General features: G+C 42.7%; 1 protein-coding gene across 2 annotated transcripts in view; it reads right to left on the bottom strand.

Moving 5' to 3' along the window:
* Window positions 1-14,428, bottom strand: part of TBX15 (T-box transcription factor 15) — a 103,761-nt gene that overhangs the window by 16,322 nt on the left and 73,011 nt on the right. For both annotated transcript variants that reach the window (XM_063128929.1, XM_063128930.1), the window contains exon 6: window positions 8,513-8,577. In XM_063128929.1, coding sequence (XP_062984999.1) covers window positions 8,513-8,577 — 65 coding nt within the window. The remainder of the gene's footprint in view (window positions 1-8,512; window positions 8,578-14,428) is intronic.

The raw sequence follows: 14,428 nt of genomic DNA on the forward strand, positions 1-14,428 counted from the left end.
GGAAAACTTTACAGACTCTATTTCATTAAAGCTGGCCTCTTTCATATGTCTCCAGAATTTGCTACCTCTCATTAGATTTTCTTTTGGGGTCTTAGTGCCATTACATTTTAATAATTGGTAATGTATGAAACGATTCCATTATTCAAAAACGGGAAAAGATGTTCCATATATCTCTTTGTTTTGGTAATGCCTTCCATATGGCCAGCCTCTCCTACCTACTTGCACACAAAGACTTTCTCATTGTTTTTTCAAGAAGCCAGTTCATTGGCATTTAGAATATATTGTTAAATTTTCTACCATGTTAGATATTTGTTGAATAATATGGTAATTTTAAACATCTTGTTGTCCTTCCTTATTTTTATGTAAACTGTTTCATATTTATTTATCCATTTATTAATTTACTACATTTATATACCGCCCCATAACTGAATCTCTCTGAGCGGTTTCCAAAGGTTAAAAACTGTGAGCATTAAAAACAAATATACAAAAATTTAAAACCAACAAAAGCATGAAAACAACAATATCAATTTAAAACAACTATTCTGGGGTCAGTTAAAAACTCAGCATATGTTGTTAACTGCCTGGGAGAAAAGTCTTGACCTGGTGCCGAAAAAATAACAATGTTGGTGCCAGGCGAGCCTCGTCGGGGAGATCATTCCATATTTGGGGGGCCACCACTGCAAAGGCCCTCTCCCTTGTTGCCATCCTCCAAGCTTCCCTACATAAAACTGACAATTTGTTTTAAGAGCGGCATACAAATCAATGAATATTGCAACTCACATCACCTATCCCCTGAACCATGTGGGAAGCTCCCACTCTACTGTGAACTCTTGTCCTTCCTCTCAGTTAGTGAAGGCAGGTGGAGTGGGGGAAAAAATTGGTGGGGGTGGGGGGGAGGGGGAGGGGGAGACTTGGAAGTGAAGCAACATCTAGCAACTCTAAGATATAGACGGCTTTACTACTTTTAAACCCAGGTGCACCTAGCGATTGACTATTGTGCTTTATAAACAGTGAAGTAAAGGCACTCTGCACATTCTCTAAAGCACTGCCCATTTTTTTCTGGCTTTCTGATAACTCCCCAAAGCTCAAGCATGTATGAAAGCAAAGCATTCCCAGGGCATGATCTGAAGGCCCATTAGGCAGCCACCTTGCTGGACCTAAGCAGGTCTGGGTCTGGTCAGTGCATGGAGGGGGAATGGCAAGGGTTGAGCAGGGTTCTACCACAAAGGGGTGTGTGTGTGTGTGTGTGTGTGCGCACGTGCGTACGTGTGTTGGGGGTGGAATTGGGTGGGATTTATGAGCAAATACAAACCATAGGTTTATAATGGACAACAAGCTAGGCTTTTAATGCAATTTTACACCTTGTGGATGCTATAGTAGCTAATAATAATAATTGACTGAAAAAGCATCAATCAAGCATAAAGTGGAAAAATAATTTTTCTAACAGGAAAGTTTTAGTGAAAGAAGACACCAAAAATGCACTCCTTTTTCAATGTGTGCTACTCATTTTTCACTGCTGGAGAAATTTTAAATGAACAACATTCTGTAACAGAAGAGCTTAATAAGAAACAACCATTGTTCTTTGCCCTGAAGAATTGCTGGCCCAATTCACACATCACAGCAAAAAAGCATTGTTGTTTTTTTTAGATCCTGGGTTACTCTGAATGAAAGGGCAAAAGGGCAGAAAAAAGGATGTTTAGCATAGAAGAGCTCTGAAGGATTTCTGACTCTCAGGTCCTTCTTGAGGGGACTTTGTGAGAATGCACCTGGGCATCATTGACTCCACATCCCCAGTCTCCTATGCCATGTTCACCAAATTCCATTTTGGAAAAGCTCTCAGGGAGACACAGGCAAAAGGAGTGGGTCAAATCCCCCAAATAACAGCATATTTTAACTTAAAGCTCTCACTGCTAGTAACTAAGCCACTGGAGAAGTGTTCAACCTTTTAGAATGAGGGGAACAACATGCAAAATCCAGGAAACGGCCAATGGATCAGCAATTGAGGGGAGGGGAGGGGCTTGAGGAATGGCGGGCCCTTGCAGGGAACCCTGGATGGTCAGATCTGGACCTCCAGAGGGCCAAATTTGCTCCCTGAGCCTGAGGTTCTGCAGCCATCATTTAGGTGAAAAGCATTTTTATAGGAGAGTTTATGTTAGAAGCATAACATAAACTTGGGCCACTGTCCTTTGGCTGCCCTGCTGCCCCATCTCCAAACTACAGTTCCCAGGATTACCCAGTTGAAGGAACGACCATTCAACTAGTTTGACGTGTAGATAATGCCAAAGAGAATCTGTCCAGGACTGCTTTAGAGCTCCATCACACCTGAACATTTGCCCTGGTATTATCCCCCTCCATTTATTTAGCGTTTGAAAGCCTTACATTTCATTTATCTCGATACCTCTCCTCGGAATCCCTGTTTCCCCCCACCCCACAGATCTTGTTTGTACCTTCCCTTGCAATCTATTGGTTGCTCACAGGGACACCTTGCCCTGGCATGCCCCCCCCCCCTCAGAACATCGGATTGAGTACGATGGGATAAAAATACACGTAGAGGGTTGAGTGCATTGCTGGAAAAACTGTTCCTTCCCCGCACTTGGAAACCTCACAAAGAGCGGGGGAAGAGGCAAGATCAGGGCAGGACATGGACAGCGTCATCTGAGTCCTTTGTATGCAATGCACCGTGACAGCGGACTATAACGCTGATGTGATGGGGCTCTTATTCTGACTCTGCAGAGGCTTTTTACTTTAACCTCACCATGAAAGTACCTACGGTGTGTGGTTTCTTTGAGGAATGCCTCTGAGAATTACAGCAACTCATTAGCTTAGCCCTACAATAACATCTTGGCAGAATCTTCATTAACAGGGCAGAAACCTTCATGCCCGATGCACTGAAATTCCGCTGTGTGGCTTTCCTGCATCAAGGCCCCAGGTGGCTCTCTTTGATGTGTAACATCTTAAAGATTTCAGTTCCTTTCTACATAAACAGAAAACTGCACTGAGCTCTCCACAGCCACAGCCATGTAGCAATTTCCTGCTCTCCCTAATGTTAATGAGCCACAAGTTTCCATGATTCCCAGTCTTTTTCAGGAAAATGAAATTGCAGCGGACCAAGATCTTATAGGCATCATATTCAGCAGCACCTGAGCTCTACCAGCCAAGCACATGGTCATGGACCAGCCTCACCAGTCTTGAAACCACTGAATATAGTTAGTTCATTTGCATGTATGACCTTCTTATCCTGTTCCAATTTTTCTCAGAGAAAATAAGCTCTTCAGCTCACCTCTTGATCTTAAGACCCATGCCTTTTCCGGTTTCAACATAGGGCAGTCAGATTTCTCCAGTCTATTCTAGAAATAAGCTTTTAAGACTAACTGAATTAATGTCCCAGCTACCTGGAAAATTAATCTAGATTCTAGACTAGATTCAGTTTGGACTCCTAGGTGTTGGTGTTCAGTGATGATGTTATTGTCACACACCAGAACCAGAGTACTGAGATCATATTTGGCCTTCAGGCCATGGTGGGACTCTCCCTGCTATCACCTTCCACTTGTTTTATTCACATTGTATATATAGAAGTGACTAGGAGGGTTGCATTTATGGTGACAAGGTCACAACTGCGAACCATATTGTGGAGGCCTAGCAGGCCTGGATCTGGTCAAACAGGGGCCCATAAGGAAAGAATGCCTAAAATCGAGTATCAAATAGGGCTGTGCACGAACCCCCCGAACCGCTTCGTGGCCCAATCCAGAACTTTTGGATTGGGTCTGAACCGCTTCAGGTCAATCTGACCCTCGTGGAGGGTCAGATCTGACCTCTCGTGGAGTGAGAGCCGGAGAGGCGGATCGAGATTTTGCCCCCCCCCCCCTTCCAGAGAGCTTTGGCTATTGGGCGGTATAAAAATGTATAAATAAATAAAATAAATAAATACTTACTTGCCTCCACGACAGACGTCAGAGGCAAGTAAGTGGGGGAGCGGGGACAAAATGGGGGCTGAAGAAGCCCCCTCCCCCCTTACCTGGCTCTGCCACCATTGCTGCACAGACTGTGGCAGCGGAGCCAGGTGAGCCCCCTCCCCCCCACTTACCTGCATTCAGCGCTCCGGATGGAGGTGAACCGCTCTGCCTCAATCCGCAGCTCCCCTGACCCAATTCAGATCTGCCTTTGGCGGAGGCGGATTGGGTTGCTCCGCTCCAGATTCGTGATCCGAATCAGAGCGGAGCACATCCCTAGTATCAAAATCCTGCAGTTTTAAACTTCACTGCCACCTGTAGTTTTCACAGGATCAGAAATTTAAAGAATCCACCAAACAATCCAGACATAAGGACATAAGAGAGGCATCTAACATCTTCCAGCCTTGTTCTTAATTATAGATGAGATAGTTATGACCTTCAGCCTTTATTGTCACCATGCGACTCAAAGTGAATTGGACTGCAAATGAAAACTGCCAAATAACGGAAGCCAAAGCTAGGCATTTGAGAGTTAGCATCCATCTTTGGAATCCTGCCACCACTTCTCCACAACAAAGTGGAAGAATGGGCTTAATCCTTATGCTACTTGCTACATCTATAATAATAAAGGAAGACGTGTGTCTGTCAGTGCCATAGATTAAAAACTGTGAAACCTAGTACTATGCAGATCCTAATGGTGTGAATCTCAGGATTGTTTCACTTTTATAACACATGAATCAATTTTAATGAATTTAAGCATGTCCATGTGTTTGAAGCCTGTAGTACCACCTTCAGTCACTAGGTGCATAGCCTTGCATACAGTTTGAAGCTAGGGTGGGTGAAGGACAGCTATGTAGCTGCCCGCTTCCCCCCGCCCCTTTAGGGGAATGAAGTAGGCAGACCCCTCCCTCAGGGGACGATGGAGGTGCACCATTGCAAGGGCCTTGTCTAGGGGTGCCAGTGGGCATCGCTTCACTCAGAGGAATGCGAGCAGAATGTGTTCAATTCCGACAGCTGTGTAGCATTGCTTGACAGCTTCACCATATCAAACTAAATATGATCTCAGTACTCTGGTTCTGGTGTGTGACAATAACATCATCACTGAACACCAACACCTAGGAGTCCAAACTGAATCTAGTCTAGAATCTAGATTAATTTTCCAGGTAGTTGGGACATTAATTCAGTTAGTCTTAAAAGCTTATTTCTAGAATAGACTGGAGAAATCTGACTGCCCTATGTTGAGGAGATGGGGCAGCAGGGCAGCCAAAGGACATAAGAGAGGCATCTAACATCTTCCAGCCTTGTTCTTAATTGTAGATGAGATAGTTATGACCTTCAGCCTTTATTGTCACCATGCGACTCTGTGAGAGAAGAAACTGCCGTTTGCGCAGGAAGAAGGGGGGGTGTTGAAACAAAGAGTAAACTTAACTCTCCAGTCCCGCTCTTTACTTGTCTGTGCACCAGGGGACGACGACACACGAGTAAGTCCCATGGAAATCGATGGGACTTAGGAATAAATTTGACTAACAAAAAACCAGGCGCTTACCCAACCAGCTCCTCCTCGCTCGCATGGCTCAAGGCTGCTGCAGGAGCTTCCTCTTTTCCTCTTACCGTATTGCTTCGATTCTAAGACGCCATCAATTCTAAGACGCAGTCCATTTTTAGAGCTGTTTATTTAGGGAAAAAAGTGCGTCTTAGAATCGAAGAAATACGGTATCTGGAAACTCAACCAGGGCAAAGGGTGTCTGGGAGGGTTACAACAGAGGGAAATGGGCCAGAGGGAAATGTAAATATATACACACCATGCCACCACTGTTTGTTGGCTCCTGAACATCCAGATCTGGCTGAGGTAAAAGAACAATTATGTTCCGGAATGCAATATATTTCAAAATGTGAAGCCATTTTATTGTACTCAATATTTGCTGTATTTGTTTCAGGAGCACGACTGGTTAGAAACTGGTTTGGAATGCAGTCATCCCATGTCAAGTCCCCAAAAAATCTACATGGCTAGAGAGCAAGAACTCAGATTCATTTCTTTGTTTGTTACTTATAATCTTAAATGGAACCCCTACAATAATAATGCAAGCTGCAGGTAGTAATTTAGTATAAGTCCCAATCTTTAAAGGCGTAACAAAACACTGTACTGCTTTCATCGCCAGCTGAAGACCTTTTTATTCTCTCAATATTTTAACACTTAATTTTAACTTAAATTTAAATCTTACTGTTTTAACTTTGTATTTTAATCTTATATCAATTTTGCTGCGTGGTTTTATCCTGGTTGTGCTTCTTATACTGTATTTTGTAATTGTGCTTTTAACCTGTTGGTTGTTTTATTGTGGTTTTAATTTTTGTGAACCGCCCAGAAAGCGTTGGCTATTGGGCGGTATAAAAATGTAATAAATAAATAAATAATAATAATAAATAACAAAAAGTAAACATATATAAGTCTGTGTTTAAGTGGTAAATAGAAAGCTGCAGCTCCAGCCAGGGGGCTGTCTATATATACGGAAAGCCCTGGGGTGGGTGTGCAGTGGCGCTGCATTGATTATACGTCAATTATGCAGTCATCATGGGGCTTTCCCATGAAACTGCAAAGAAAAAAAGTCGGGGACTTACCCTGACTTTTTTCTCCAGAGTGAAGCAAATACGGCACATCTGCCGCCTATCCTCGCTCCAGAGTTGCAGCAGAGGCGTGGCTGGGCAGATGGCAACCCCTGATTGGTCACCATCCACCCAGGCTGAGGGCAGGAGGTGGGCCTGGCCACCGGAAACCCCATGTTTTTGCTGCTATGTTGGGATTAGCTGGCACCACCCTGAAACAGCAAAAGTGTGGGTTTTGCTTATCGGAGTGGCAACCTGAAGCCGTATAGGCTGCCCCAAGGCCTACAACCAAAGCTTTATTGACAGTGAAAATAGATGCCCCTATGAGGCTGGGAGCTGTTCCCTTATGAATAGTTTCCCCCAGGGAGTCTGTTGTCCTTAACTTCAGTTCTACTAATCATGCTATAGTCTGAGCTCTTTTTAAAAGGTGATAAATTTGGAGATATTTTACTAAACAGCAGCAGCAGTGAATTACACTCTTGATAAAATATTGTAGAAAACTGCAGGCTTGGATTATCTGATCAGAATGATCTACTGAATTACCTACTATGTTGGCATTAAAATGGCATAACAGTCTCGATGGGCACAACAACACCATAACTGCGGATTAGAAAACTAGTGTGATACAGTAGCTCCTGCTAGCTCAGCAACGGTTTCCAGCTCCTGACGAAGGACAGTACATCCGAAACGTTGAGCAAAGCGTTTTTGGATTTAAATAATAAAACAATTTTTAACACGATCATCAAGTCTATCTCTGCTTAGTTTCCACGCCAGTTTTATTAAACCTCCAAAGTTTCCAGAAAACATATGCCATGATCCAACCATTCATGCTCAGAGAACTGGCTAAGCACAAGGATTTGAGAGAGAATCAGAAAACAAACAATAAGTACAGATTTGCCAACACAAGTTGTCCTGGTACTTTGTCTGGAAGCAAAGCCCTATGAAGAGAGACTGAAAGAACTGGGCATGTTTAGCCTGGAGAAGAGAAGATTGAGGGGAGACATGATAGCACTCTTCAGATACTTAAAAGGTTGTCACACAGAGGAGGGCCAGGATCTCTTCTCAATCCTCCCAGAGTGCAGGACACGGAATAACGGGCTCAAGGTAAAGGAAGCCAGATTCTGGCTGGACATCAGGAAAAACTTCCTGACTGTTAGAGCAGTATGACAATGGAACCAGTTACCTAGGGAGGTTGTGGGCTCTCCCACACTAGAGGCCTTCAAGAGGCAGCTGGACAACCATCTGTCAGGGATGCTTTAGGGTGGATTCCTGCATTGAGCAGGGGGTTGGACTCGATGGCCTTGTAGGCTCCTTCCAACTCTGCTATTCTATGATTCTATGATCATAGAATCATAGAATCATAGAAGAGAGATCATAGAATCTGGAGAGCAGAAGGGAAACTCTTCTGCTACTGACCAGGGGACCTAGAGCCACAGGAGGGGGGGCTGCACCCCCTGCTTCCCAGGAATGACCTGAAGCCAAGAGGTGGGGACCAACCTGGCCCGCCCATTGGCCAGAGAAGGAGCAGTGGCAGGCGCTCACTTGCTTCCCCCTCGCTTGCAGAAAGAACCCTTGGCTCCAACTGACAGTTTTCCTCCTGGGATTGTAGAAGGAAGAGGCACCATCCGTTGGCCGAAGGAGCAAGAGACAACAGTTGCTATTCAAGCAGTGACACTAAGCAAGCAAAAAACATCCTGGCTCGAAGTGCATTTAAATGCCCACCATCTTGTTCTGGTCTTTAAAAAAAACACTGATCTCCCTCCTCTTCCTTTCTCCTCCACTTCCATTCTCTTGTGTGTCTTGTTTTTTAAAAATTTGTAAGCTTCAAAATAGATAAATAATCAATATGCTGCTCCAGGTGCATTGGGAGCCTTCCAGCACCCTTCCTGGACAAGGGCAGGGAGAATGAATTGCTAAAGAAAGGTTACTCTAAATCAAGGAAGCAAAAATTTAGAAATCCTTACCTATTTCTTCCAGAATCTCTGAATCCTTTTGCAAATGGATTCCGGTCAATTTTTAATCTGGTGATCTGTAAGAGAATTAAATTGATTTGGATTCTTTTGTAAATATCTTATTCCATAATATTTTGGATGGCATTTATTATTCCAAAATCATAAAATAAAATATTATAATATTCTTTTCATTGGTGTTTGATGGTTTCCCCCCCATTTAAACAGTTTGCAAACTGTTAATAACATACATGATGAAGAAATGTTTTCATAAATGTTTAATTAACAGTTCTACGTCATTGTAAATTGTGATATACTAGTGCTAATTTCAGAGCATCTAGAATGCTTTAGATGTTGATGATGATGATGATGATGATGATGATGATAGCAGCAGCAATGAGCCATGCTTTATCCAATGCGCAATCACTCGCTTGAGGTTCAGGAGCAGTACTCAACCGAGGATACCTGAATGGGATTGACTTTCCTTTAAAATCCTGTGCAGAACACTTTCCCAAAAAAACTGGTCACACTTTCATTGCTACTTGCTTCACGCATGTTTATAACCAGCAACAGTTCTAAAAATACTGCTGATTGTCATGAAGTTCAACTTGCAGAAGTGATTTGTAACAGATATGTTATTACTAGAGATCAACTTTGCCACCTTGTTCATGGGCTCCAAAGAGGATCCCCCCCCCCACAAATCAGCAATCCTTTAGTGGGGGGTGGGGAATTTGAACAGAGACAACGTCTTTGAAGGACTTGCCATGGTGGTGATCCTCATGGGTCACTGCATCTAGCAGAAGCAGTGACTGTATCCCGGCTGTTATTCAGTGCCAGGTTTTTTCTACAGCTGCGCAACACCAGAGCGAGGACAGGGAACATTGCCCTCTGTCTGATTTGGCTTGCTGATGATGACGCGTGATCAGTCAAGTATGGCTATGTGGTGATAACATGAGTCCAAATCAGAGTGAGGGAAACACCTCCTGCCCTCACTTCACTGCAGTCAAAAGGGGAAAGATGACACTGAGAACATAAGTGGGGCGGGGGGAGTTGTTGCCACCACCACACATGCCGGCAAGCCACTCGAGCCAATACAGCTACTCAAAAAACTTGCTGTGATTCTAGAATTCATGTAAGCATACACTGCTCTAGAAGAGCACACATTCACGGCATTGTGAAGCATTTGTTTTCAGGGCAGCAAAGTGTGTTCAAACCACTTCCATCACGCTCAAGGTGAAGATGTCAAACTTTTTAAGTGTGGTGAAAGGTATCTGCCCTGTCTTGGGATATAGTGAATTTGAACAAGACTATTTCATCAAAACAGACTCCCTGGTACTCTAGCAAAATAGAATAGGTCAGGCATGACAGTTCCCATATATTTTTTTCTAGGATAATGGATGAACATCTATGCTACATATGCTACTTTATTTATTTAATGTGGATACCCTGCCTGAAGCACAAGTCAAGGAACAAGACTGCAAGCTGACGCAGCATTTGACTTGCATATATGCATATGTGTAACACACATTTAGAAAGTGGGAACACAATGCAGGTGAATAACACTTTTAAGAATTTGTGACATCACCCTTGTTCTACAAGAAAAATCAGTCCGTTGGTTTCTGTTCACCACTCTGCCGCAAAGATCATCTTCTTGGCTCGCCGCTCTGACCATGTTACTCCGCTTCTGAAATCTCTTCATTGGCTTCCAATTCACTTCAGAATCCAATATAAACTTCTCCTGTTGACCTACAAAGCTTTTCACTGTCTAGCTCCTTCCTATCTCTCCTCTCTCATCTCACACTATTGCCCCGCTCGTGCTCTTCGCTCCTCTGATGCCATGTTTCTCGCCTGCCCAAGGGCCTCTACTTCCCTTGCTCGGCTCCGTCCATTTTCTTCTGCTGCCCCTTACGCCTGGAACGCTCTTCCAGAACATTTGAGAACTACAACTTCAATCGCAGCTTTTAAAGCTCAACTAAAAACTTTTCTTTTTCCTAAAGCTTTTAAAACTTGATGTTGTGCAGACTTTATACTGTTAGTTTTACCCTACCCTGTGCCTGCTTACCCTACCCTGTGCCTGTTTGCATTCTCTTCCCCTCCTTATTGTTTTACTATGATTTTATTAGATTGTAAGCCTATGCGGCAGAGTCTTGCTATTTACTGTTTTACTCTGTACAGCACCATGTACATTGATGGTGCTATATAAATAAATAATAATAATAATAATAATAATAATAATAATAATAATAATAATTACCACATAAAGCTGCAGCAGGACAAAGAGAAAGTATTATTTAATTAGTTTATCTGCAGATCAGAGGTATGCAAGACTTTAATTCATTTGTAATAAGCAACAGGCCTGATTTCTGTCTCACATTTCTGCTTTTATGTCCCACTACACTGAGTTCTTTAGTGATCAAGCACTGAGAAAGTAGTGACGTATACTCAGTCCTTTAGCACAGCAGCTGTTCTGGCAGAACAGCAAATTCCTCTGTTCAATGCAACTTCATATTCTATGGCCAAAGATCCATAGATTGCAGTTCCCAATTTACTCTGTCCGGCTCAAGAATGCGCTGGTTTCCTAACGATAGGTTAAAACTGGAACCAGCAGTACTTGTGGAAATGTACTTATATTCCATAGCAAAGGGTTTCAACCTTATCAGGGAACCACGTCAAGCAATAAGACATATGTAGTTATATTGCAAATCTCATGTTGTAGTTGGCTGACATCACAGCAGAGGGATTTAGTGAAGGGTTTGGGGAAAACTTCTCAAACTGGGGAGAGGCAATGAGTGGGGTACCGCAGGGTTCAGTCCTGGGCCCAGGGCTCTTCAACATTTTTATTAATGATTTGGACGAGGAGGTGCAGGGAACGCTGATCAAATTAGTAGACGACACCAAATTGGGTGGGATAGCTAATACCCTGGAAGACAGAAACAAACTTCAAAGTGATCTTGATAGGCTGGAGTGCTGAGCTGAAAACAACAGGATGAAATTTAATAGGGATAAATGTCAAGTTCTACATTTAGGAAATAGAAACCAAAGGCACAGTTACAAGATGGGGGATACTTGGCTCAGCAATACTACAAATGAGAAATGCTCAGACACTAGCTAGCGAAAATGGAGTGCATCTAGTAATTCAGGATTGGTACCTGCACTGATAAGAAAACCCAGAATATTATTGCTTGACATTTCCTGGTTCCTCTGTATTTTCTGCATAGTTTTAGCCTTGGATTGGGGGGGGGGGTGTTCCCTAGTGCTTGTTTGACCCCCTGTTGTTTTTAATTCTGTCTCCTGACTCCTAACTGAGCAGAGAAGAAACGAGGAATCCAGCTGGATCCTAATAGGCTGGAGTCCTGGGCTGAAAACAACAGAATAAAATTTAATAGGGATAAATGCCAAGTCCTACACCTAGGAAAAAGAAACCAAATGCACAATTACAAGATGGGGGATACTTGGCTCAGCAATACTACAAGTGAGAAGGATCTTGGTATTGTTATAGATCACAAGCTGAATATGAGCCAACAGTGCGATATGGCTGCAAGAAAGGCCAATGCTATTTTGGGCTGCATTAATAGAAGTATAGCTTCCAAATCACGTGAGGTACTGGTTCCTCTCTATTCAGCCCTGGTTAGGCCTCATCTAGAGTATTGCGTCCAGTTCTGGGCTCCACAATTCAAGAAGGACACAGACAAGGTGGAGCGTGTTCAGAGGAGGGCAACCAGGATGATCAGGGGTCTGGAAACAAAGCCCTATGAAGAGAGACTGAAAGAACTGGGCATGTTTAGCCTGGAGAAGAGAAGATTGAGGGGAGACATGATAGCACTCTTCAAATACTTAAAAGGTTGTCACACAGAGGAGGGCCAGGATCTCTTCTCGATCCTCCCAGAGTGCAGGACACGGAATAATGGGCTCAAGTTAAAGGAAGCCAGATTCCAGCTGGACATCAGGAAAAACTTCCTAACTGTTAGAGCAGTACAACAATGGAATCAGTTCCCTAGGGAGGTTGTGGGCTCTCCCACACTAGAGGCCTTCAAGAGGCAGCTGGACAACCATCTGTCAGGGATGCTTTAGGGTGGATTCCTGCATTGAGCAGGGGGTTGGACTCGATGGCCTTGTAGGCCCCTTCCAACTCTGCTATTCTATGATTCTATGAAAAAAGAGACGCACCCCCTTACGAGGCACACCTGCTCTCAATACTTGAAGGGTTCTTTTCACTTTCCTGAGTTCCTAAATCTAACTATTTTCAAACAGCATTATTTTAAAGTCAAGTAGTTGTAGAAAGGGTTCCTTTTTTTCAGGGTTCCTGCAAAATCAGTGCATATTTACAATTTTAAGAATAAAAATATACATATACAGTTGAAACATTGTTGGACTTTCTTGATATTAATAGTTAGTTGGTTCCTGCTGGAGTTCTTCCAAAGGCTTGGATTTCCATATTAACAGCCTGTAAATTGTTATTGCAAATCTCCTTCGGTTCCTGATTTATAACAAATTCTGTTCCTCTGTAGTGTTTGAGGCAGTACAGTGTATATCACAGTAGTTTTCCCCCACACCCACCCTCTCTCTCTCTCTGTCTTTTTCTTTCAAGCTAATTTATACTGACATTTTCACTTTCTCCACTGACTTAAAGCTAAGACCACCATCCGACTAATATATTATAATGAAACTTGCTCATTGTGACATGTTTCTTCCTTCATATAGTTATGATAAATTGCTGATATATTTAGCTATATGGGTGCAATCATAGGCATTTTTATCTCAGAACTTGCTAATTTTATAAGGTGTTTTTGGGAAAGTGACAGCAGTGACTCATAGGTTTGAATTTAACTGGTATCAAATCCACAGATAATATCAGACAAGGTAAAACCAAATTAGACTAAAGGAATAGGGTTTCTAAGGAAAACAAATACCAGGTACTGGATAGATAAATCTCAGTATTTTGCTTATTATAATGTTCACATTTTTTTTCAAGCACATGTTCATTCTACCCCATTTCTGCATTACAAATGTTTTTTTTGAAGGTCTGCACAAAAATGTACCAACATTTTCATGCATACTTTTGCAAGCATGAAAATTTATCTGTCTTATGCAGGGGTCCCCAATGTGGCATCCTTCTGCAAGCACTTCCAATAGTGCCCGCAGATGGGTCCGCACGGGCACCTGAAAAAATGTAACAATTAAAAAAGATTCCCCCCATTTATTTTAATATACATACATGGATTTGTATGAAATGCACACAACCTTCTAGCAATTATACAGGGGTTTCAACAAAAGTGGACCAATGCAAGCCCAGCATTCATTTACCCTCTAGTTTAGGGGTCCACAACACAGCTCCCAGGGACACCATGAGGCCTGTGGGAACCTCCAGGGGCACACATAAATGGTTCTCAAATGTGGGGCCCATGGGCACCTGAAATGTTTTCCCCAGTTTTTAGAATATAGATGCATGGATTTACATGAAATCGTTCTAGCAATTCTACATAGGCTTCAACAAAAGTGGAACAAGCACCCAAATACTGTAGATATCGATTTGAAGGTGGCATCTAAATACCACCCTTTCAACTACTGAAAGCATGGTAAGGTCCTCAACTCATTGCATTATAGGAGGTGTGGTAATATCCATCTTAGCTGTCAAAAGGGTGCAGAGAATCCATTTAAGCTGACCATTTGTTAATTTCCATGAAGCGGGTAAATAATTTAAAAGAGCATATACATCAAGAATATTAAAGACAGTTCCAGTAGAAAATTTATCTGTGTAATAACTTCCTCCCCAAAAGAAGCAACTATTGGAGATTGCCAAAGCAAATGTTTAAAAGAAACGTTAGCTATATTGCACCACCAGGGTGCAAACCCATATTAAAAAGACACGGTGGGGTCTAATAGACACAAAACAAAAGTTTTTTCAGACTAAGGGCATGGCTAGACCAGGGG

Source organism: Elgaria multicarinata, chromosome 6 (genome assembly GCF_023053635.1).
Source record: "Elgaria multicarinata webbii isolate HBS135686 ecotype San Diego chromosome 6, rElgMul1.1.pri, whole genome shotgun sequence".
Lineage (NCBI taxonomy): Eukaryota > Metazoa > Chordata > Lepidosauria > Squamata > Anguidae > Elgaria > Elgaria multicarinata.